The sequence below is a fragment of the Symphodus melops genome, assembly GCF_947650265.1.
Source record: "Symphodus melops genome assembly, chromosome: 8".
NCBI lineage: Eukaryota > Metazoa > Chordata > Actinopteri > Labriformes > Labridae > Symphodus > Symphodus melops.
The window spans coordinates 7,082,200-7,108,028 of NC_136698.1; the positions used below are offsets into that span (position 1 = coordinate 7,082,200).

The window sequence follows — 25,829 nt, forward strand, 5'->3', positions numbered from 1 at the left end:
TCATTGCACTAAGGCATGTACAGTATAGCCTAACAAATCAGCAGCTTTGTCTGTCAATGAGCCGTGAAATACAAGCTCATGATTTCACTTCAATCTGAAGGACAAAGGCCCAACCCCCGCTTATCCGCTTGGCAGAAAATCTCATAATCAACCACTTCGCATTACTAACACTACAGCTGTTTCCCCTTTCTGAAACACTGCCGGATCATTTTATTGCTGTTAATGATTGTTTTTCTCATTGTCTCATTTCTGACTGACTCAACATATTAAACTACTATTTAATTCTAACCTTGAAAAAGCCAAGTTTTCCAAGATCTTGTGCAATAAAAGATTTACAGTGTCAATATATGATTCTTGGTTTTGATGTCCAAAATAAAAAAAAGCGCTTCGAAAAATGATGAGAGAAGATGGTGTTGAGTCTTCTTCATAATGAGTTTTGATAAAGCATTCATAGAACAGGAAACATCTGCAGTTTATGAAGGAGCTCGTTCAACATTGTTAGTTCATGGATAGACAACTTTAGTTTTATTTTATTCGTAAGTATTTAGGTCCTAAATATTTGTTTGAGCTTTGGTTTGACCCTCTTTCAAACATAGGTTATTTAGAGAGTATAATGCTTCTTACATGCTTTTTAACCTTAATATGTTAAAGTCAGAATCCTCATGTCTGTAACAGAAAATCTGTTTAAACAAAGATCTATTGCTAAGGCATGAAACAGTTTAGTAAGGTTTTGATAATTGCATAAATGCATTTTCTTCTTGTGAAGGGAAAAATGAGCAGTTTTGGAAGATGTCGCTGTTTTCCACACCTTGTGGTTTGTTCTCGTTACATGCACTTTGCTAAATACCTGAAGGCAAAAAATAAACCCGAAGAAGAAAAATCCAAACCGGTAGAAACAAATTGATTTGAAACTGCTTTTACAAAAAGAGACACCCTTTGTCACTTCGGCATCCTTTGATGAAAACAAAAGAGCTACTCGTCAAGTGCACCCTTAATGGCTACGATGGCGGAGTCATTAAGCTTTGTTTTGATGTTCCTAAAGGGCATCGTCATGGCGATAAAGAAGGAATAAGAAGTTAATGTCAGACTTTCTCAGGAGGGATTAAGAAAGGGTTACCATTTAAGTGTGAACATGTGTATGTAGAGCTCAGAGTAGCAGTCAATGGGGTTAATAACAGACCATTTAACCTGCTCTGTGTCTCTTTTCCTTTCTGTTTCTCCACTTTTCTTTATGTAGTTGCAAAGCACCAAAATCCCTGCAGTCACTTTGCACTACTGTTAATTTACTACATATCTTATAAATTGTTTGATGTTTCTGAGTAATAAGTTATTACTTACTGTTTGCTGTAAGTATTACTGTATGTATATATAACAAAAACAACTATTTGTCACCTTGGTAGAAAAAGTTTACAAGAAAAAACCCATCTAAAACCTATTTTACGTCAAATCATCAAAGTAATCTATCTCGAGTACACATGTTCCAGCAGTACAAGCAGTCTGCTGCAAAAATAGCTAATTTTTCCTGTTGTTGTCAGATATATGTGCCCGCATCAATCTGTTTTTGCTCGTAAACAGCAGGAGCGTCATAATACTATGAAGTGTTGTTGGTGGAGGGTATGATGAGTCAGATTAAGATGTCCATCTGTTGCAGAGCAGTCAGCTCTGATCAGCATGTGAGGCTCCTGACAGAAGTGATGCTTATACTGAAATAATACGATGTGGAAACATGTCCCTTAAATGAAAAAGAAAAAATCCAAACCATTCAATACATAACTTTTATGCACGGAAAATAACACTGACACATTTTTGCTAGTTGTTCAAAATGTATGAAAGTGAACTTCTTCTAGTCATCTTTGATTTTTGGCTCAGACTTGGGATGTGAACCCAGTTGCTAGATTGCAACCGATCACCTTCTCTGCAGAGCGAATGACACGCTGCAGCCTGCACTTGTCCTTTGATGTGGCTGCAGCGTACCAGACTGTGATGGAGGAGGAGAGGATGGACTTGATGATGGCAGTGTAGAAGTGCACCATCATGGTCTTTGGCAGGTTGAAGCTTCACCTGCTGTCTCCTGTCAGACAGGAAGTCTGTGATCCACCTGCAGGTGGAGTCAGGCACATTCATACTGTACCTATACTAATTCAAACGGCAAGGAAATTCTCTTTATTTTACGTCCCCATACTTTGTATTTGCTCCTGACAGAATAACCAGGTCACTAAATAACGTGCCTCACAATGAATGTAAAAATGGATTACAAACAAAAGGTATTTTTGGGAGGAGTGTCTGCACTTTTCGTCTGAGTCTCAGGATTTGGCCAGGGGCTCAGGCTGAGTGAGCTGAACTGGGATACATGGTGATGGTGGTACACATTCTTCAAAGAGCAACAGTAAAGGAGCAGGCAGGAGAGAAGTGGTGGGTCCAAAGCCAGGTTAGTCTGTAAAAGAAGAAAAACAAGTAGGGAGCAGTCCTGGTTGAAGTTAATTTAAGATCTCATAAGTCTTCGGTATAAAACCCTGTTTTGTGTTTCCTAAGAGTCGCTGCTTAATGAGCCGCAGCTTAGGGAAAGTTATACAAAGAGGGCTTTTGTTCTGTAATGACTTTTGAAGACATCCACTTAAAATTATTATTTCAAACTGTTGAGCCTTTCTACGTTCATCAGAGATACTTTGAAATGAAATTAGCCTTCAATACGACTTTTGATTTTGTCGTCCCATTGTTTTTATCAAGTCAGGAAAAAAAAAAGTGCCCTTTATACCACCTGCAACCATAATTCATTCATCCATAACTTTGGCATTGAACACGGTTGTCTATCAAGATTCACTCAATTTATAAGTCAGCCTGTAGGTGTGGGTATTTTAAGAACTGCAACTATGGCGCTTTCCTGTAGCCTTTTATTTCAGTAAAAGGTAACCCTTGGTATTTGAATACTAATAAAAACATAAAACCAACCATCCAGAAAAAAAAACTTTAATAGTATTAACATTTTCATTTTTTTTAGTGTGATAGGGACTAAAATGGTAAAAATCTAATTATTCTCAAATGTCTCAAATATCTCCTGGATTTTATTTGTGGTTGCATAAAATATTCTGAAAAAGTTTGACGTGTGCTGTTTAACTGTTTTTAAATTGAAATTCCGCAACAGGGCTGACTAACAAAGCTCTGCAGTCATTTACTTTGAATCTACAACAGCGTAGTATTTTACATTGTCTTTTGGTGCTGTGGAAACACATGGAAGGTGACAGGGGCAGCCATGACATGTAACAGAGACGCACCATCATCGAGAGGGGTTCATACAAGAGGGAACAGCAGTGTTAAGTGATTTCGAAACGATGATGGCAGATAAAATGCAGCTCGTATTTAAACTGGAGACTCATGCACAGTTGCTTGACCGAATAATTGACGTGAAATAATAGCACTTGAGGGACCCTTTTTCTTCTGGTGTTGGTCACACAAATAGTACGTCATCAGACATGACAAGCCTGTTCCGCTTTGCAGGCTGCTATACGTGATAACAGTTTTGGCCCTCTTGTGTTTCTGTTACTTCCTTGGACCCAGCTTTGCGGCCGAAGACTACCATTCTGCCTTTGTGACATTTACACCGGTGGAAAGGCATAATAGTGGCCTGCCTTGAACTGGCAAAAAAAAGGGCATGTGACTACATGCAGTTTGCTCTAAACCCACTCTTTATTTTACCTGATTTCATTAACTAGAAAAGAGGAATTTGGTTTCCCTAGAGAATTATATGAAAAAAAGAAACTTTTACATTCACCTACATCATGACTTAAACAAATCTTTTTTTATTATTTATTTTTTTACATAACATCTTGCATATTTCGCATCCAAATTAAGCTTTCTCACTTGTATCTGCTTGCATACCTCCTGTAGTGCTGGCATCCTCAGCTGAACCTAACCATCCATCTCCCTCTCTCATCCCTTAATCCAGCTCCCCCAGTTCTAACCATATCCATCTTAATAACCTCTTAAAAAACAAAACTCTTCTGTTTCCTCACTCTGAGCTTTATCCTCTCTTTTCTGATCTTCTGACCTTCCTCTAAATCCCCAAAATTCATCCTACTTCTTCTGCCAATCACTCCCTCTTTACTTGAGTAAAATATCACTGAAACTAATTAAATAAGAAATCATTCATCATCAGTCCAGATGATAAATGAGATAATCAGGGGTATCGGGTCGAGCTATCCTCTTTATGAGCGAAACCTTTGCAGCTTCCCATACAAATGTGCTTTCTGTATAAAAAGACTGTTTTAAGGGGAAGGAAAAGGCGGCTTTGATATAACTGGACGGTCTTTGAAGACGCATCAGATAAAAGAACAGATTTATTTATTTATGTCCTAGAAGTGCACTATTGTTGTATGGGGAAGAGGATCTTCTTTATGACTGAGCAAACAAAACCAACAAATTGTCTTCAAAAATATGCATCAAAACATTTAATTAGATAAGAAAATGTGTAGTAGGTCCGTTGTCACTGCGAGCTAAGCTTCATTAGACCTTTTAAAAAAGTCCTGAGACCAGATTGTCATGTGTTTGACTTCAGGAAAAAGGAAAGACTCTAGTAGTTCACACAGGAGGTAAGAACTAAAACAGAGTCTGGGTGTGTGGAGAGGAGAGAGGTTGTGTGGCTGTTCCTCTCTGCAGCATTATTCCAGTGTCGCTCTGTCAAACTACATTCATAATCAATCAGAAATAAACAATATATACTCAAACGCCCTGCTTATAAAGATAACAATACCAATAAAAGAGAACAGATTGACATGTATGAAGTCCCATTCAGAGTCAGAGGGTTTCTTCAGTGGCATGGCTGCGGGAGACTTCTTCTGGACAATAACATCTGTCTTCTAAACCTTTGAACCAAATCAACAAGACATGTTCCGATACAACAGCCAAAGTGGTCTAACGACAATGAGAGGACAATGATGACACTTGTTGAGCGTTTGTAAAAAAACAGCAATCTGGCAAAACGGTTTAAAATTTAAATAAAGTACATTTGTATACATTCTCCTATGCCACTATTGAGACACATTAAAAAAGAAATGTCAAGGTTTTGTGTTTGACTTAAAAAAAAAAAAAGTATACATATGTACATTTTTCACGTGACCTCACGTGAGTCCCGTCTGCCTCCTACTCGTAGTGCAACGTAGTTAAAACTTAAATGAAATGTATTTTTGTACATTCTCCTGTGTCACTATTGTGACACAGATAGGAATGCAGACATGTTTGAGGGAAATTGTAATTGTTTAAATTTAAAAAAAATAAAACAAAATTATAAATACATATTTTTATGCGTACACAAAAACATTTTACGTGACCTCTCCTGACCCCGCATCTCGCCTCCTGGGGGGCGGGTGAGGGTCTCTTCCTCTCTTTGGCTACCGGTTTAGAAGGAATTTTAAAAAAACAAAAAAGATAAAACCCTATATAAATATTAAGCCACTACATTGCACTCGTTTCTTTTTAAGAGTTTAGATAATATGCCCAGTTGGAAAAGTGCATATTCACTCATGCTTGTGAACACACACTGGACATAGTTGTAGCAGACATTATCCAAGGCTACCCAGACCCCTACACTTAATCATATCACAAACGTCATGTTAAGTTATTTCATGTCAAAATTAAAAATGACCAAAAAAGGGTCTTTATGTAGCGTTTGAAGGCCTTTTTAATGATCTATCACCCTCTGAGATAGATCCTGAGCCTGCTTTTATTTTGACAGTTTCACTTCCGCGTGCCGGCTGAAAAAAAGCCAGACCCCGTGACCTGGTACGAATCGAGAAACGGAAGAGCTGATCTGTTTTTCAATGTTGAATTCTAAAAGGGAAAAGGAGAAAAGGGAGACGAAGATCGAAAAACGGGCCAATATTGATTGTTGTTTGTTTTTTATACAAAGAGTGAAACGGTTATCTTGTTTTTTCTTTGAAAAGGAGAGGAATTAAAACCGTTAATTTAAATTGGTTCACAGACCAAAAAGACATTATCCAAGGATACCCAGACCCCCCCTCTCGTAATCTATGCATTTTCTTTTGTCTTGAAGTTTTCACTCCTTATTCGATCTTGTAAATAAATAAAAGAGCACCGAACTACCTGACTCACTCATCATTGAGTGGAGTTTGGCTGACTGTCAAACTACCTGCACATTAAACACGGAGGGAGGACTGATACGATGAGCTTCACTTCTCCACTTAAACACATCAGTTATATTAATTCATAATAATTCATTGCTCGAAGTTTAGGCAGTCCTTAACTCTTTGAGTCTTACTGTTTAAAAAGTACCTTTTTAAGGATGTCATATTGTTAAATCTCAGAACAATATAATGATTACATTATTATAAAGAGATGTGCAAGCTTGTCACCTAGTTAATTCATTGTTTTGTATTGCTGTATGAAGGTCTTCTTAACTTTAAAGAGCAGAGAACACAAACTGTAAAGGTTTGTGTGCAGTAATAGTGCAGCAATGATTATATATGATACATATTTCACTGTATGGATACACAGAAAATTTACTATAAGGTCTCCTGTCTTCCCACCTAATTATATAATTACTTCACTTCAGTTTGGTTTAAATAAATCCATTAGATGTTAAAGTGTTGTGAGGCCAAACAAGCTTAAAGGTTGTTTTCCACTCTCTACCTAAATACAACTAAAACTGCCAAGAAGTAATTAGTACACTATTTAAATCTAAGCCTCCCTCATATATTACATGTTATATTCAATATCTAGACACGCTAGTGCTACTGAGGATCCTCTGCAATAGCAATGACATTAAACATTTAAATAAGATATCAATAAGACCTACTGTCTAATTTGTAGTTTGAAATCCAATGTATATTGATGAAGCAGGTCTCGTGTAGCACATCTTCCATATTGTGTGTCCTTCTCTAAAAACTGATTTAAATTTAATGATAATTACTTTAATGATTCTCCATCCAGGAGCTGATTTTATTAAGGAAAAGTAACTGAAAAAAATAAGCAGAAGCATATTTTTTTACAAACAAAAGAATAACAGCCTCCAGTTCTCCAGGCAACACCCACTTCTTCAAAAATACTGTAGTGTCCTGTAATTTAAAAAAATCATTATACTGTTCAGAACCTTTGTTCTGTTGCTATAGGGTGAACATCCCACAATGCGTTGCTAACTACAATTCTTAACTGTTTTAGATTAAAACATTATTTTAATGTTGAAAATTGGCCCTAGATTAACAGCAATTGCTTACAGTGTGTGCTGATCAGCTAAAAGGGTTTAATTGCATGCTTGTTGGCCGTCAGTAATTAAGGTCACTATGGTGACTTAAGTACAAGTCTGACTCATGGCTCCTCTCCTGCATGACAAGCCACACTGTAGCTCAACGACTTCCTACTCTTTCTATTGGCTTTTCAAATAAAGGCATAAAATCCCCCTGATAAATCTATAAAAAAGGTCTGAATGTGTTTTTATGCTGTCTTTTAAAATAGTTTATTGAAATGACCTTGGTTCAACAATTTGGAAATTTATATGTTTTTTTTACACATTCGGTAGGACAAAAAACACTATTTTATGATAACCCTTGCAGATAAAAAAAAACGTGTAGCCTAATGTTTCCAACTCACTACTCTGAAGAAGGCCACAGGCTGATGTGTCTCGTCTTGTCTCAGTTCCTCATTAAATTCTTTGAAGAGCCTTCAGTACTATAGAGCCTTTAGCACTGTTGGGTAGGTCAGTCAAAGCTCACTCACTCATCTGTAGAATTGACCAGTAGAGCTGAAGACCATTCCTCCTGTCAGTCAACCCACATTCGTCAGTGTTTCAGTGTCTATACCTTCTGTTTCAAATCTGCCCTGATCAAGAACGATAGATTCAGTTCAAGTTTATAGTCAGCTTTTGAATTGTCCTGAGATAATCCAATACATTAACCCACGGACAACAATTTGAGTTTATAGTCAAGTTTTTAGAGTTTCCTGGTGCTGAAAAGAAATTTGAAGGAAAGCCAGAGTCTCTTACAACAGACTAAATGTTTTAATGTGATGGGGGGATTGGCTCCTGGCAGTCGATACTTTGAACTTACTTTGAAAATGCTAGAAAAGTCTCTGAGATAACAGAAGGGGAGTCTTCGTTTTGGTTTTGATCTGTTATCTATTTGAGTTATGTGTTGGTTTCAGTGCCTTTTTATGTGAAGTTTTTAGCACATTTTGTTGAATCACATTTTTTACGAGTATTTTTAGTCCTGTCTTCAAACCAAACTCCCCCCGGGAGAATAAATCTGAAGTTTAATTTGGGGGCTGCTGGCAGATAGGCATCAGAAGAAGAGAAGAGAAGGATTTTCTTTAAAGAGGCGAGTGGACTGAAACTAAAGACAAAGACAAGTCCAACTGGGAGATGAGATCAGACTTATCCCTGCCAACATTTAGCAGACTCTGTCTCACTCACACACACTGGGAGGGAGAGCAGTTTTCCTCTTATCAGCCTATCCTGTAAAGAGTTTCCCCACATTAGTGAGCTAAAGCAGCACTCAGCAGCACTTAACCTGCCTGTGTACAGCTGAATTAGATTTGGTGGGAGAGGAAAACAGAGAAACCCTGAGGAGGCTGGGGGTCACCACCATGTTCACGATCATTTAAAGAGGAAAGACCTACTGTGCACTTCAAGTTGGAAAGAATAGTTGGAGATTAATTGACAAAGCAGCATTTGTTGAATAATAGTCCCTTTACAAATAAAATAAATGTGTATATTACAAGTAGTCATTTATTATTTTTCTATGATCTAATTTAAATGTATATAATACTAAAATATACACCATGATTATTAATTCATTACCACAATTTTAATTGTGCAATTATGCATTGTTTTATACATTGTTCATATTATATTATATATTATATTCATATTATAGATACAGTTCTTATGGTAATATTATGTTTAGTATAAATGTATTTTCTTTATCATTATATTTGCTTGTCTCTGTATACATACTGTCATTATGAATTGTTTTTGTATTTAACAAGTATAAATGTAAAGTGCAAATTTATTCACGCCTCCTGTGGACCTTTGTTGCCAATAAGCGTTTAATACAAAGACTAAGAGCAGTGGGTCTGGGATTTGTGCACGTGGTGAAAGTTATTATTTTTTAGGCCTTTTTGACTTTCTCAGATAGGACTGCTGAGGAGAGACAGGGAATGTTGGAAGGAGAGAGTGGGATGACTCAAGGACGGATTTGAACCCACCGTTGCTGGGGACTATAGCCTCTGTACACGTGGTGTGCAACATAACCGTTAGACTCCCTGCACTTCCAGACCTGAGTTTGGTGAAATGTTATGGCACCAACGTGGCTGTCCATATCTGTAAACAAATAAATGAACAAAAAAAATTACATATAAAATGGGCATCCTGCTAATAATAAAAAGATATTTAAAGAAGAAATAATTCTATTTATATTTCCTTTACGGTTTGAATGGTAAAAATGTTTCTTTTATATTTCAGCTCTGAAAAAAACTGAAACATTAATCTCCTTTGGATGAGTCTTTATACGATGCACATGATTAGAGCAGAAACCTTCTAAAAGGTCATCTAATCTTAAATTCTGTGTAACGCTAATTATGGCATTACAATCCGTAGCAGTATGTTAATGATACTGACATTATGATTACAAGACCTTCTCTCTCTCTCTCTCTCTCTCTCTCTCTCAATAACAAGGGTTAAGCACCCAGGCCAGCGGGTGTCACTAAAGAAGAGCATCACTTTTGAGCACAGCCTGAACCTCAGTCCAGCTCCAGGACCACAGACATCTTTCTTCAGACCTTGGGATCTCAATTGATCAACAAACAAACGAAACAGAGGCCAAAAAGAAACGACAACCTCTAGAAGACGATAACTGCTGATAAAGAGCGCCCTCTGCTGGCTTGTAAATAGTAAAGCATTCTTTTGGGGCCAAACTACAAAACACTGCTCCTTGACTAAAAATCTTTTATTTCCTTGTTAGGGCCTCAAGACAGTAATTGAACATTGTTGTTAATAACTTTGAAACAAAGACATCTAATTGATTTAAAGCTTAATTGGATATGAGGCCATGATGTGCCCTGATTTCTTTTTAAATTGTATTTCTCTTAGAGACACTCAAATCATCACCTTCATTTTGGCAGGGTCACTTTTCCTTTTTTAATTTAACGATTTTACATTTTTGCAAGGATGTTTGTTTCTTTTTTTTAGAGCTGCAGCTATCGAATATTTCAGTAATCGAGAATTCTATAGAATATCCCGTCGATTAATCGAGTAATCGAATAAATCATACTTTTGCTTAATTAAGGTTTAACTCGTCTTGGGTCGTCCCTACAAACCTGCTTCTTTGCAGTTACCATGGAAACGCCTGCTTGTTACAGCCAACCACCTCTGCTCTACAGCTGATGATGATGCTCACCATATAACTGACAGGGTCCCAAATTCACTTTCTGATTCACTGGTCAAGGCGGCAGGTAGATGAAAAATACAGGCCAAACACGTTTTAATGGCTGAAATAGCAAATACTGTTTTGTGTAGCCTACACATCTGTTACAGGTCATTTAATTGAGAAAGCATTATGTTCTGTTGAATCAATCACAGAATCAATCATTATGTCAGATAAGGAAATTGAGAAACTTTAAATATATATTTGCTAAATTGTTATTCCACAAACAAGTTCTGTCTTGATTTAGCTTTGACAACATCAGACATTTAATATTATCAGCCTGTATATTGTTAAAAGTGTATCTCTGTCTGCTCCTGCAGCGCGTACATTCAGCACGCTCACAGACTACAGAGACCATGGACGCGTCTATGACAGAGACTGTGAGAGGACGTTGCTATCGTTATGTTAGCTGCAAACACGGAGAGAGTGAACGGCGAAAAGCCGACCGTTTGACCGGATCACGTGTTCCCGACTGGGTCGTATGGATCACGGATCAACTGTGTGCTGACTAAAAGTTAAAAGGGGCACGCCGCGCTCGCGTGTGCGTGTTAGCGCTGAAGTGTCTGTGTAAGAGAGAGGAGCAGGTAGCTGCAGCTACATTAAACGTGTTTTATACTCATACCAAAAAAAACAAAACTTAACGAAGCCTCGAGGCAGCGAAAATTCCTCGATGAATTTTTGTAATCGAATTATTCGAGTTATTCGAGGAATCGTTTCAGCTCTACTTTTTTTAAAGCCTTTGATTTGGACAGGACAGCTAAAGATAGACAGGAAATGTAGGGAGAATGAGGGGAGGTTGTCATGCACCAGTCAGGATTGCTAGTTGATCCTGCGACCAGTGTGATGAGGACTACAGCCTTCCTCCAAGGGGAGCCTGCTCCACCAACAGAGCTCAACCTGCAGGCTGTAGCCAAGGGTATTTACATTAAACAAAGATCTGCGGTGTCAAAGAAATCATCCACCCTTTGGGTTTGATCTCCTTTTGAAGAATTTTATGACCTTGTCAATTCCATCAGCGCACTCTCGTTCAATAAATTGAAAAAAACGCATCAACATTTCCCAGCAGTAACAGCCTTTAATAAGAACAACAAAAGAACAGTCAAGAAACCTTCATGGATATCAGACAAAGCAAGCGCATACAGTAGTAGGCCAAAATAACTTTAGAAGGTAAATTTCAGGTTAAAATAGCTGAGGTCCACTTGTTTCACGGTTACAATAACGCTTTGCACCTGCGTGGATGCATCCATGAGAAGCAATATAAAATTATCAAAGAGAAACTGCTTGGCTAAAATTAAACACAGTGGTCCTCATATCAGTAGCGAGCTGAAAAGCTTTCCATGAAGTTTGATCAACAGCTTGAGACTCAAATTTAGAGATCTGAATGTAAGGTCTCGACAAACTGAAAAACACTTGTGCAAAACCTGGGTGCAACACGGCAAAACGGAAAAATTAAATAAAGGAAATACTGTGGTGAAAATGATAAGGAATTTTAGGAAGAACTTATTTAAAGTAAGGTGTCAAAACCTCAAATTCTAAACAAAAACTGTTAAATGATATCCCTGCTTCAAGGCACAGCCAAAGTGCGCCATTATCCTTAATGTCCAACCTTTGAGGCAGCCAGGAAGAACAAGTGAACAGTACATTCAGTTGATATCTCTTCAATAGATCGACCTCTCACTGTTAAAAAAAAAAATCTGTAGTCCAAGAGAATGAAAGAATCCTTCAAAGTGAACTACTGGTTCACTCATTTGAACAAGCAAATATCAGTTAGCTTGATACTTCTGCAAAGTCCAGCATTAAAAAAAAACCCAGTAAAATGTCATTCAGAGTAAAAATGGCCATCCAGAAGATAAGGCCACTCCAGGTGGGATGAAAGCTCCGTCCCGTTGGTCCAGGCTGGTCCGACGTTTCAGCGAACGCTCCGAGTCACTAAAGGTAGCTGTTTTTCTACGTGGTTCAAATACACTGTGGTTTTGTACAGGAAGTACTGGTACTGCGTCCAGCACTTTATCGGGTCAGTAGAGGCCACATCAGTAGTCCTTCGCAAGGAAAAATCTGCTTTGCTACAGGCGGTCTTCAACTGGAAAAGTCAGCACAATTCAGTTTGACCTGCCCCACAGCTGTCAGTCAAACAGGCAGTCGGGGCTCCGTGGCTTACAGGTGGCCAGGATGTGTTAGCTTATGAAACAGGCTGACATGGAAACAGGTCTTCTGACAGACTTCAACCAACTATTTAGAATTACCGTACAGTCAGTGAGAGAAGACCACTATGATTCAGTCATTGAGGTGACAGTCGCACAGCTCCTTGTAGATTCTCTTGCGTATTCGGGGCATGTCCTCCTGACTGAACTTCAGAGGCTGTTTCACAGAGAGGCAGCGGCAGTACTGACAGAGAGAAAGATAGGCAGTGAGCAAATGACATGAGGACATGAATCCACTTTCTTTCTCTTTTTTTTTTTTTTGCCAGAAAAGTTGGATAAAAACACGGAGAGGGAGAGAGAAGAGTTAGACGAGGAACAAAGGGAAAAATAAATAATGCATCACCTCAAGGACAAAAACTCCACAGTCACTGTCGTTTTTCTGCTGAGGAATTCCCTGAGGAGTCAACAAGTCACAGTCAGACAAAGAGCCAAACACAGGAAGTTAGACACCTTTTTAATCCAGCTCCAGAAAAACATACCAAAACCTTGGTGCAAACCTTAGCCCTGTTAGTGTACATCACATTTCTGAGTCTTCTGTTTAAGGCTTGCACTTGTTGAATTCGACTATCATCCTCTGTGCCATGACTTAAAATGATCCTTACAGTCAGAGCTCAGGGTGTAGAGTTACCTTGATGATGGTGATCTTCCAGCCTTTCTGGAAAGCCGTCTGTTTCTTCTCTCTGGCTTCAGACAGAAGGTACCTTAAAATGTTCTGAGAGAGAATCACAAACACACACAAAAGAAATCATTTAATCACACGCCACCACGACGATGTAGCGAGCTCGTGCATACCGAGAAAAGTGCAGACACAAAACAACAAACACATTTAATCATGACGCTCCGTGGTGCTTTGTGTCTCCCCCAGGTGTTTAAGTCAACTTTATGAAATCCTCTGCAGGTTCTAACAGTCACAGCTGTCTCAGATGAACGATCCCTCCGCAGGCTGATTGCACGTTCCTACATCCCCGTAGGTGTGTGTACTTTTAGGACAGAATCATTGCTAGCTAGTTGTGAATGTATGGAAAGTATTAGAAATAAAGAAAATGCTCAAAATAGTCAATAATCATTTCGCTAGATCTTTCATGGAGATTCAAAATCATTCTCTATCTGAAGCTGTGAACTTCAAAGACATCAACATGCACAAACTCACATCTGTGGTGTGTCTGAAGACGATGCCTTGGCTGTCGTAGTAATTGATTGTTTTGGTTGCCATGGTGACCGTGATAAGCGACCAGTGGATTTCTAAATGGATTGGAATTAGCAACATCCACTTGGAGAAGAGGTCGACCTGAAAACATCCCAAAAATGTTTTATTATGTGAACATCAGACTAGCAGGCAGGAAGTGTTTCAGATGGGACAAAGAAAACCAGCGCTAAAGATTTTCCACTTTAAAGCTGGAGAACGTTTTGGTTACAAAACGTCCAAATTACTTTAAAACTTCTCAGTCTTCCTCCTCACCTTCTTGGTCCATCTCTTCACCCCGTCGTAACCCTTGGCAACCAGCTGCTTGTGGAAAAAACTGTTGAAAAAATGAACCTGAGAGAAAAAAACAGAAACATATTAAGCTACCAACATTTTAATGATCTATTCAAAAATGATAATGTCACAAATAAAATATATATAATCTCAAGTCTTTGAATAACATTATACAGATGTCGACATTTTAGACAGATAAACACTTCCTCGCTCACCTTGTGTTGTGTGGCCTCCATGATGAGTTCTCCATACATGTTAATAATCTAAACAGAAAGGACAGATGTTGGTCATTACTCTCTTCTCCATATTGTTTCAGTTAACTTTATAAGGTCTTGTTCAGACAGGAATTCAATTTGTTTTATATATTCAAATTGTAGCTGGGGTCTTAGGAGGGAAAAAAAGAAAAAAAAAGTGTAATGGTACTTCAACAGCTCAAAGTCAGTTTTGTTCCGTGTCCCGTGCATTGGGTTTCAAAATGACAGTGAATCCATACAGACGTCACTGGGAAGAATCCATCCTGCTACTAGATGCTGCCCATAAGAGTTTGTTTGGTGCATGTATGTAGTTAATGATGCCTGTGTTGTTATCACAGCAACTCACACACATGGGTTTGTGAAGTAGATCCAATCTGATCACTGAAGCATATAGTCTGTAATACAGTTCTACATCGACAAACAGGTCTGACGGCCTGCAGTCTGGATCAACCTAAAGTGACTTCCTGTTAGCGGTCAACCGTTCATTCTTACCTGGTCATTTAGCCAGTTTTGATCTTCCAGTGTGCCAAGGTCCTCCAGGCTTAACGTGTGTTTGTTATACGAAACCATAAAGCCTGCAACAGGAGCCGAGGCCAGCGCCGCCCTGTACCGACTCATCTCTCCTTTGATATCAAGTTCCCTACAACAAAGAGACAAGAAAGAGAGGAGAAAAAGCTGAAGTCATCCCATGCAAACCTCTGAAGTTTAAAAGAAACTAAGAATGTTTAGCAATTTTTTCGGACAAAAGTTACAAAAACAATTGATGAAAAATTCCTAAACTTTCAGATGAAAGTTTCCAAAAAATGTTCATGGAAATGAAAGAATAGCTTCAAGAAAGTTTCTGAAAATGTTTCAATTATAAAAAAAAATAATAAAAAATTGCAACATTTTCCACAATTCTTGAAATTTCGAATTGACTCCACAAGACAAAAGGAAAAAAACCTTCCATCAAAAATGTAGAAGTGTGCCGACATGTCTCTCCTTTTTTTGATCTAACATCACAACATTTCTCCACACATCCAAAGTTTCCTCCTGGAAATGGCCTGGACAATTTCGAGAAAAGTTTCTAAAAAACTGCAAAAAAGTCTTTCCTAATCTTTCACAAAAAAATGAATGCACCTTATCTCTCACTGATGCAAACAAATAGATAAAAGCTTTATCTCGAAAATCAGACACAACGTTACAGCAAACAGTTTGGCCAAAAGCTGCGCGTGTGATAACCTGTTAATGAGGTCGCCTTTCTTCTTCTTCAGGTACTCCAGGACATCGGTCTCACTGAGGGGACTGAATCCACCATACTTAATGTAGAAGCTCTCCAGAAACTCTGAAAGACAAAGAACAGACCGCCGGGTCACATTGTTGATTCTATCATGTACAAACACGACTGTTGACTGAAGTGTTTTTGACGCGTTTATATTTAAACTCGAACAAACACTGTGGGGATTTGAACGACCTTGACCACTTTTGCAGTTTCTGCTCGTCTGTCTAAAAGTTAGCTCTGCAAACCTGCAAATATTGCTCATGACATTACACATGACATATGTTGTCACAGAACAAGTGCTTAATCATGTGTGTCAATGAAATAACTTTTATTGTCTAACAGCTCTTTGTGATTCATTCAATCCAGTAGAAGGAAGATTTTTATTTCATACGATGTCTGACTGGAAAAGTAAGGTTTTTCCCTACTCATTACTTACAACTGAGTTTGTAGGTGAAAGATCAATAAATCAACATGCTTATTTTACCAAATTAAGATGATGAGAATGTCCTGGTATCATCTTACCATGGACCATATCAATAAGCTGCTCCCGGCTTTCTTCATCCTGCGTCTTTCCATCTTCCTTTAGTCTCAGTACTTCTTTCAATGCCTCCTTCTCCCAGGTCCCAGACTGACAGTACAGCCAGTGGTCTCTTAATGCCCAGTAGTGCTGTGCGATGTCTACTGTTATAGGTCCCTGCCATGCAGGAGCAACTGTAACCAGATGGGAAGAAGTTTCCACCTCCATGAATGTGGAGCCATGGTTGTCATTTGTCTGCATGGTGACGTCTCCATTGGAGAGTGTTACTGATTCACATCCTGAGTGAGAGTCCGCTTTGCCAGGAGTCTGGTCCACTTGCATCTCAGAGTCCAGGTCCAGTGGAGACTCTGGTTGCTGCGAGATAGACAGCACTCCGTTTTCCATTTCACTAATGGTGATGCTGTCCTTTGCCTCCGCTTCAGGCTCCGTGTCAGAGAGGTCCACTGTGTCTCCGTTTCCAAATGGACATTTAACTGTTGTGGATTCGGCCTGCCCTCCAAGGTCTTTGTCTATGTCTTTTATTTTCTCCTGCATCAGACTCTGAGGTATGGTAATTGATTTATACCTGAAGGAGACACCGCTGAATCCTCCCCTCTTTATTCCACTGTCTAATTCCGCTTTTGATGCAGATGTCGCTCCGACATATCCCCTCCCTCTCCTCTCTTTACTTCTAAATCCTGGGGCAACCCAGCTTGGCATTCCAGACAACCTCGCGTCCACCTCCCTGCTATCGCCAGCTCCTTTCCATCCAGCATCAATCACCCCTGAGCCCTCTGCTGAAAAGTCTTCCTTTATCTGCACATCCTCTATTTCCGAAGGAGCAGAGCGGTTTCTTATTGGTCCATCCTGTTGTAAGACTGTGACAGGGAGGGAAACCGGCTTTTGCGCCACACTCTCAGCTCCTTCTGGCGTCTTTTGCACCTTCCTTGCACCTTCATCCTCATCCTCTGCTTGCTCCAATTTCTCCTGGGCCAGATCAAAACTCTTGATTTGTGTCAGCTGGTCGCCCACTTTTCTTTTCGGGGTGTCCGAGCAGTTACCACTAGCATCCCTTCCCCTTGCTCTCCCTCTTCCCCTCCCTCTGCCGACATTGTGCCCTCTACTCTTGGGGCCACAGCAGTCACAGGCTTTAGGAGTCCTTTTCCTTCCTGAAGTGCGGCCATTGACGAGGCCTTGAGCAGTGGTTAGTGTCTGGGCTGATGCTGGACCAGAGTCAGGAGCGAGGGATTCAGCCGGGGTTACAACAGGAGACTCGGCATCAGCAGGAGTCAAAGTGGAGGGCTGGGTCAACTCTGAGATAGAGGTTAGGTCTGTTGCGAGGTGTTTGACGGAGGCTTGCGTGAGGTCCTGGTCTGTGGTGTCTCCAGCAGGGGGCGCTAGAGGAGCTACTTGCAGAGGAGGTGTTACAGCAGGAAGAGTTAAATGAGGTGATACTGATGGTGTTGTTTTCATTGGGGATGCAGAGCCGCTGTGAACCATGACGCCCTCCTTTGGCTCTTCAACCCCATCCCCAACCCCTCCCCTCCTCACTCCTGTCCTCTCTTCACCTGTGACCCTCGAGGATGATTCTCTTCTTGTTTTATCCTTACTCGTCACTGAGGGGATTCGCATGAAAAGCACGTTTACTGTGTAGTGAAGAAGTCGGTTTCATGCTCTCTCTCTATACGGGTCACTGACACGTCATCAGACTATAACTGTGGCAGGTATTTAGTGCTCCTCAGTGAAGGGTCGAGTCTGTATGGGACATAAAAAATACAATTATCTGTAGCATGAAGAAAGGGAACAAGGAGGGATAGCAAAATACAGGGAGAGAGAATTGGGAAGCAACTTCTGTCAGACTTATGACTGAGGCCTCACCCAGGGTTGTACTAAATCTTCACGTTCAATAATACATAGAACAGCAGAGCAGACTTAGTTATTTATGTTGATAATAGTGCCCAAACAATTGCATGTGTTCCCTGGTGATTGCTTTAGCAATGTATAAATATGGTACCTCTCCTGCAGGTGACATTCAAACCCATGCGGAGGAAATAAACAAATGGTAAATGGACTTGAGCTAGTACGCTGCTGTTCTAGTCTTCAGCCTACTCAAAGTGCTTTTAAACCGCAGGTCACCTCTTCTCATTCACACACTGCTGGCAGAGGCTGCAGAGTAAAAACAGTGAACTTGAAACAGCAGTTTTTTAAAGGGGGCTGTTAAATAGTCCAATAGACCTTTCTCTGTTTTGATAACAGTTAAAGAAGCCAAAATGTTTGTGATGGAAACACCCGGAAAATATCCACCCACACGCAGGGATGTGAGAGCAGAAACGTCCTAAGAGGCCAAGGTTTTTGTTTTGTAGTATTTCTGCAAACATAGAAGTGACTTGAAGAAAACGGTGATTAATATATTTAATCTGAAGGCTCCGTCTGATCCCTCTGCTTTGAATTAATACTCTTACAACCCCAACATGCATTACACTCTTCAACAGATGAGCGACACGTTTGTGTTAACGAGCAACTCATTCACTTTCTGAGAAATACAAAGACACTACGTGAAAACAGGTATTTAACGCGCACGTTGTGTCTGTCTGTTATTTAAGTCAGGTGAAAGTGGCACATTAGTGAGGAGAGAAGTCAGTGAGCTGACATTAGCATCCTAGCAGCGACACGTACCTCGCATTGAGCTGCAAGTATACAATGCATGATGAATAATCTGTCATGAGAGGCATTACAAGATAAAGCGTCTTCTTCAATGACAACGATTAATAAAGTGGTGATTAAAAACAACGTTCAGATAGTCTAATGCTAGGCCCAATGTAACTGGACGATACCCGACAAAATAAAACAAATGATGCAAATGGTACATAGTATACAAGAATATTTAAATCAGTAAAATATCATATTTCACAAAACTTCTGCAAAACTAAGTGATTCCCCTGCAGCAAGCTAAGTCAGCTAGCTGCATTCAAAACAGGAGAGACAACACAAAGCAGCGTCTGCACATATTTCCTCCATTTTCAGCAGGAAGTTAGAGGTTAAGGAGACAAAAAAAAAGGACACTGCGAATCAGCATCTGAAATGACACAGAGTATGAGCCTAAAGCCATAAACACAAGTGAAGGGAAACGTCACCGTAAACTACCTCGTCAATGAAATAACAGAAGAGTTTCGTCCAGCCACGATCGGAAGAATCAACAATCCGAGCTGTGGTCGCTGCTTGATTACGTCACTGCGTCAGTCTCGGGTCATCTTCGGTTGTGTTCGGCTACTCTCCCGAAGTAACCTTCAAGTTCCTCTTTTCGGACCCTTTTTTTCCATTCGCACTCACTTATCACGGTCTGTCACATTTGACGTTGAACAAGTCATTGTTACGTAAGTATATTCCGCTAAATTATGGATTTAAAAAGAACAGAAACAATAGAAAATCCTTTTATTTAAATGTAAGCTTGTCAAAAGATCATATAAAATGGTATTACATTGGCAGAATTCCATACCACCAAATCACTTGAGACGACGCACACTGTATCATGATGATTTTATTTATAAAAACTAAGAAATATAATAAATAAAACTATCAGTCAAAAATGAAAGGAATTAAGTACAAAATTGTCAACAGTAAAAATGTGAAAACGTTACATAGCAGTTCACAATGATAATGTCTGGTTTCTTCACACCAGTCGTTTCAAACATGAGAGGCTTTTGTAAAAACAAAAAAAATGTACCACAGATATAGCTACTGTATGTTAGCTGTGTAAAACTGTCTTGTATAACTGTGAAGTGAAACGGGTGTATGCACCTTAATGCAATATTAATGCCATACAAGACTCACAATGTTGTAAAGGGGTAACTTCAGACAAATCTCACTGAAAACCAGTTTTAAACAAACACACACAACAATATAAAATATATTTGAACTTACATCTTCAAGGCTTCAGCACACCAACATGAACCCATTAGTTTCAAGAATAATGCATAAGTTTCTATTTGGTCTGTGCTATATACTGTATCTCTCTACTTCCATGATCAGAATCAAGCACAACACATTCTCTTTACAAGGGACATTTACCTTCAGTAATGTGAGGTTGTTAGAAATGATCTAAGTCTCACCCAAACATGTGAAGGTGCAGAAGTATAAAGGGTTTGCAATTCTCCTTTGCTGTTGCACATACAGCAAAGGAGAATTGCTGTAAAATTCCAAAGATTGTCTTGGAAAATTCTGCAGGTTTACTAAAAGATTGGGGAAAATATGGTTTAAGTATACCCTTTTTACTGCCAAGACTATATATAGTTATTATATTCCTACAAAACAATGTTGATTTAAGCCATACGTTTTGGATCAGATAACAGATTACTGAATCAAATTAATATTGATCACTGATGTTTTTCCATTGCAGCAAATTCAAACCCCTCTTGACGTTTGAAAAGTGATTGAAGTGAATGAAAAACAACACAGTTCAAATTGAAAATACCATTCATATGAGAGAGTGGAGGAGCTCAAAGAAAGGAATTGTCTTTATTTTATTGGTTTTGTCACATCTCCTGCATTTTACTGTAACTGCTTTGTGGAGGCCAGTGAAGAAGGGAGTAGCTCTTGGTAAAGGAGGGTGGAGGAGACTCCACAGACGTGACAGCTGTAGGGGCTGGAAGAATGCTGTTTGCGAAAGGTGGAGAGAAAGATAAAAGTGTTAGTCATGTAATACATGTTAAAACATTTAATGTGCATTTTATAGAGCTGCACAAAAAAATGCAGCTCGTCTGTTAAATCACCATTACCAGTTAAAGTGTGGCGTTGATGGCTGGGGTATGTATGGTTTTGGAGACTGTGGCACCTTTGTTGCCCCCTGCAGTGAGTACTTGGAGCTGCAGATGGTAAACACTGTCAGCCAGTAGAGCAGGAACTGATACTGACCGCTGAGACTGTGGAAGGTGAAGCAGAGTCAATCCACAGATACACTACTCCTCCTATATATATATATATATATATATATATATATATATATATATATATATATATTATATATATATATATTAATCCGATAAGTACAGAGGTAGTTTAAAGGAAATTGAAAAGGAATCCTTGTCCATGAAAAAAATGTGTTAGTCTTTCTCAAATTCATTGTTCTGGTTTTCTGGGGTCATGGTAATGATTACAGTTCTGAAAAATCCTCTGCAGCTGAGCCCAGTGGTTTCAACCAAATGCCTTGTCAAACAAGAGGTAAGTCCTTGTTGGGACACGTTTTATTTTATTTTATGTTCATAGCCTGTAAATTGTAATCCATGACTTTCAGAACTCCAAGGAAACATTAACATAACATGAACCTTATAGCAAATTTCACAATACATTCCCTGTATTTGTCAGACACATATTGAGTCTCATTTCAGGGTTCTCCTTGCCAAAGCATTGCAAACAATGAAGTCAGAGAACCATCTGCAGGACTGTGACAAAGCGTATGTCCTACAGTACCTTGATGTTCCTTTCAAACTAGTTGTTTCAGCTTTATTTAATTAACAGTTATTTTTTTTAAGTTGTATGGATGAATTCTGACACTGTCTCCTAAAAGTAAAATTAAAAGAAAAGAGAAAAGAAGGGAACTTGTCCTTAAAAGACTTACTGACTCATCATCCTGACTGAAAAGCCTAAATCACAGCTACACACACACACACACACACACACACACACACACACACACACACACACACACACACACACACACACACACACACACACACACACACACACACACACACACACACACACACACAGATATCCTTCTCCTACTTCTAACAATTACACTGTATTCAGTGCTGTAACTTTAAACCCCTCATTGTCACTCACCGGTGCGATTGTCTGCGTCTGGGAGATCAGTGCGTCTTCCTGTCCTCCTGTTGTTGTGGTAACCCCTGATTGCAGAGTCCAGGTGAACTGGAACCCCTCAACAGCTAGCTGGTCCAGGGGATTCTGGGACATTCTCCAGCGAAGCGTCATGTGCAGGGAGCCATTGACATGTTGAAAATCGGCTGTCAGACGTTCTGGCCGCAGCAACACTTTTCTGCCTGACGGGGGGCGCTCTAACACAAACAAAAGACAAAGCTTTTTCTTGACTTATGATAAAACAGTCTTTGAAAGTATTTGCCAAGATTTTACATGACAACTGTTTTATGCCGAACAGAATTAGTATTATATACAATGGAAAATGATATTTTGGCAAGACTACTGGAATTTGTGTTATAATTAATATCATTCCTAAGTACTTCCATAATATTTGTTCAACTCTTGGGGTCTTAGTGTTCCCAAAAGAATGAGATAAGTCGAACTTTTCTTCTAAAACAGACATTTACAGGTCACATGTGCACATCATGTTTGTGTGGAGTAGTGTTTGTGTCTTTACTTACTCTTACTTTCAGTGTTGCATGGTAAAGCTTTGCCTCCTCTACCTCTTACGGAGGAGCAAGTCGGGGTCGTAACCCAGGCAACAGCCTCAGAGTCCGGGTCAGAGTGTACTGCTACACTGATCTGGTACTTACAGGAAAACAATAACCCTGTGATGGTGTGATGGGTGCCCTGGAATAAGAAGATTCTGTTAGGATGGAATTAAAAAAAAAAAAAAAAAAAAAAAAAAGATTGATTCCTGGAAATATAACGTTTTTTTAAATGTATCAACAATGTATCTTCCCTATTTAAGGTATGAACAAAGACAGGACAGTAACCGAGCAACTACAAGCACATGATGAATCTGAATTTGGACAGTCAGCCTTTTCCATTGAGAGCTGTAAGCCCTGGAACATAAAACCGACTGAAATAAAATAAATCCGACATATAAAACTTTCCATAACAAAGTCAAGTTTTGGCTAAAAACAAGTCTGAGCTGTCCTGAAAGTTTAGCTGGTTATATTTAGAGTTTGTTATTGTATTTGTGAATAGAGTTGCTGTATCTATATCGTGTTATGCTGTTTTATGATACTGAATGCTATATATTGAATTATGCTCCATATGCAAAAGTCCAACTAGGAACAACAGCTGATCATTGGCAATCTATTTGCAATACATCAGTTTCATGCACTTTACTGTAATTAAGTTGAAATCACATCATCCCTGTCTCGGGTCTGTGTTCTACCTATCTAATTAAGTCAATTTAAACTAAAAACACAGTTTGAGTCTTAAAGTAGAGAAAGCTCTGCTGTCAAAGACTGAACTCTGCTGAACAGAGAGCAAACCCTGAACTTCACAAATTGCACACAGCCCTTTAAATAAACAGCGTGCTGAGACTGTGATCATTTAAGATGAGAGGTAAGTGCTGGGATAAAAGTAGGTAAAAACAAAATAATGATGAGTCAGGCTGCTGCTATGGAAAGTGCTCTTTGAAAATATTAAGTGCACAGTTTTTCAAACCAGTTTATCTGTCCATGTTATTCACCTTTAGTTTTGCCTTTTTAAAGTTCCATTTCATGGATAGTAGTTATTGCTGAGATTATCCTGAATCCTTTCCCATGTTTGTCAAACAGTGTTATAAATTCATGCATGTACTAAACAGACATGCCAGAGATTTGACAGAGTTATGGTTAAAGTGATGTTGGACAGAGACAGAAGCGAACGGTGACATAGAGTCAGAGTTACACACAGACGGATGATGAGAGTATACAAGAATGATCCGAGTTACAGTGGTAGGAAATCTAATCTTGAATCCACCAAAAATAATGCTCACTCATACAAATGTCTGTACACAATCTTAAATAACGAAGGGACAGTTAAGAGCCAGAACGGATTGTTGTACCTGCACAGTTGTTGCTCCCTCTGTGCCTGTCGTGTTAGTGCTGCAGGTGTGTGGATGCCACCGCAGAATGTATGGACCTGGGTGTCTCTGTCTGCCTGTGAAGTAAAAGACATCAAGGATTAACACACACATACATACACATACATCCACCACACAACCTCCTAAAAACATGAAACCACATATAATCATTTACTTTTCTTAGACTGCTCGGTTTTGTATTTTCTATTTTTTTTTTTACTTTTTTTTTTTCTCCATCTGGAGAACCTCTTACAGTTTCTTCTCTGAGTAACAGAGACGGACAGGGAGCTGCTTTTAAAGATTTCAAACCCCAAATGAGTATTTGTTTTTCTATTCAAGTAAAAATAAATGAAAGAATTTCTCTTAAAACCTGGTTATGAGTTGACATTTTGGCACATTCGGTCACTGGATTTTTGGAGAACATTTTTAGCAAGATGTATAAAATGAAGTCTGTAAGTGTGGAAGATTGTTATCTTTTGTTGTGCAAAATAAATGGATATGTCATGAAATATTTGTTACATTTAGAGCGTATAGAGGGTGCACTGGGATGTGTTTTAACTGCCACAGAGATTATTTTCTGTATAATTCAACTTCCCATTCAAACATCCCTTTGGCTCTTTGGCATAGGAACCCAGGAGACTTTTAGGTCGGTCTACAAAATACTTCACCCCAGTAGTAGTCCTTGCATCTCCATCTGCCGTCTAAACTTGGATTATTCCAGAATAGCTGTCCAAGGTTAAGGAGTTTATAGTAAATCTGTTTGAAACATCATCTCAGAAAAAAAACGTTTCGCTTTATTTAACATTAATAATTGCAGTGGAGCAAATTGAGCGTTACAGCTTTGGGATGTTTTCTCATATTACTTTACAGTGAGTAACATTCAACCCCGTATGTGCTGAAAATGACTCTTATTGTGTAACTAAACACTGAGGACACAGTGAGGTATTTTTAATGATAAATGTTAAAATGTTGAAAATATGCCTTCAGCCAAAGGAGATACGTGAAGGCTATAAAAACTATGTTAGGGATAGCTGCAGAGGAAGAGGACGAGAGTTCTACTCTCATACATAAAGATATACACACGTTAACACACATTTTTGGAATATTGTCTTTTAAAAATCAATTCACCATGGAAAGGCCACTTCCAGTACACCTTGACCTGCAGCTGGTCGTCATGGTAGTGAGGCGCAGCGACCTCCAGGCGCAGGTTACCAGGGGTTACAGGGTTAGGAGGGGAATCAGGGTGAGGAAGAGAGGAGGAGTCAGGTCGGTCAGAGGAAGAAGAGGAGGAGGAGGAGAGGGAAGGAGAGGAGGGAAGAGATGATGAAGAGGAGGAGGAGGAGGAGGGAAGCTCATTGGAGAAGTGTTCGCCTTTGGTGGAGAAGAGGAGAGGATAGCTTGTAAGTTTCTTTGTTTGTTGCCCATTTTCACAATGAAATTCAAACAAAACAATGGATTTAGGAGTGATGTGTGTCTTAGAGTGGCAGTCTCACTTTTTTTTGCCCAATAAATATTTTTCAAACAGTAGTTGTTTGAAACACCGATTACCGACAACATAACACAAAAACTTGGTAGCCTTTTTATAGAGGTCAACTTACTAAAACTAGTTCAATCCAAAACGAGAATCCTGCAATAAAGCCTTCCTCCATAAAGGTTACAAGAGTTTTGTGTGCAGCTGTTTCTGGGCCTTTTTAAAGTATTATATTGACAGGTTGTTCTACTTTTTCTCCATTGCTTTTACATCAATGAGACTAAGCTAATTCACAGGAAACCCTGTCAGTGAAATGTATCCCTGAATATGATCAAATGTTTTACATAACACCTCTTTAAAAGCAAACTCCATAATGTGGACATGACATTCATGCAGGGAGGATTTATTACAGGATAGTTGTGTGAAAGA

At 39.2% G+C, this 25,829-nt stretch overlaps 2 protein-coding genes and 1 long non-coding RNA gene across 4 annotated transcripts in view; all 3 read right to left on the reverse strand.

Annotated features, from left to right (window-relative positions):
* Window positions 1-1,761: 1,761 nt before the first annotated feature.
* Window positions 1,762-4,849, reverse strand: LOC306828153. The gene is made up of 2 exons (XR_013779708.1): window positions 4,770-4,849; window positions 1,762-2,434 (listed from the first exon to the last, which is right to left on the reverse strand). It is a non-coding gene; the product is annotated as an uncharacterized lncRNA (long non-coding RNA).
* Window positions 4,850-11,482: 6,633 nt separating this feature from the next.
* On the reverse strand, window positions 11,483-19,428 carry LOC306827704 (uncharacterized protein). Its single transcript, XM_079349695.1, has 10 exons — window positions 19,282-19,428; window positions 16,143-17,892; window positions 15,581-15,683; window positions 14,852-14,999; window positions 14,321-14,368; window positions 14,088-14,165; window positions 13,779-13,916; window positions 13,257-13,340; window positions 12,972-13,022; window positions 11,483-12,812 (listed from the first exon to the last, which is right to left on the reverse strand). Exons 2-10 carry the CDS (start codon window positions 17,767-17,769, stop codon window positions 12,702-12,704), a joined length of 2,388 nt encoding a protein of 795 aa, XP_079205821.1. The 5' UTR covers window positions 17,770-17,892; window positions 19,282-19,428; the 3' UTR covers window positions 11,483-12,701.
* Window positions 19,429-19,655: 227 nt separating this feature from the next.
* Window positions 19,656-25,829, reverse strand: part of anos1b (anosmin 1b) — a 43,068-nt gene continuing 36,894 nt past the window's right edge. For both annotated transcript variants that reach the window (XM_079350192.1, XM_079350191.1), the window contains exons 10-15: window positions 25,058-25,300; window positions 23,912-24,006; window positions 22,533-22,701; window positions 21,976-22,208; window positions 20,913-21,056; window positions 19,656-20,790 (exon numbers count right to left, since the gene is read on the reverse strand). In XM_079350192.1, the coding sequence (XP_079206318.1) occupies window positions 20,916-21,056; window positions 21,976-22,208; window positions 22,533-22,701; window positions 23,912-24,006; window positions 25,058-25,300 (881 nt within the window). In that variant the 3' untranslated portion in view covers window positions 19,656-20,790; window positions 20,913-20,915. The remainder of the gene's footprint in view (window positions 20,791-20,912; window positions 21,057-21,975; window positions 22,209-22,532; window positions 22,702-23,911; window positions 24,007-25,057; window positions 25,301-25,829) is intronic.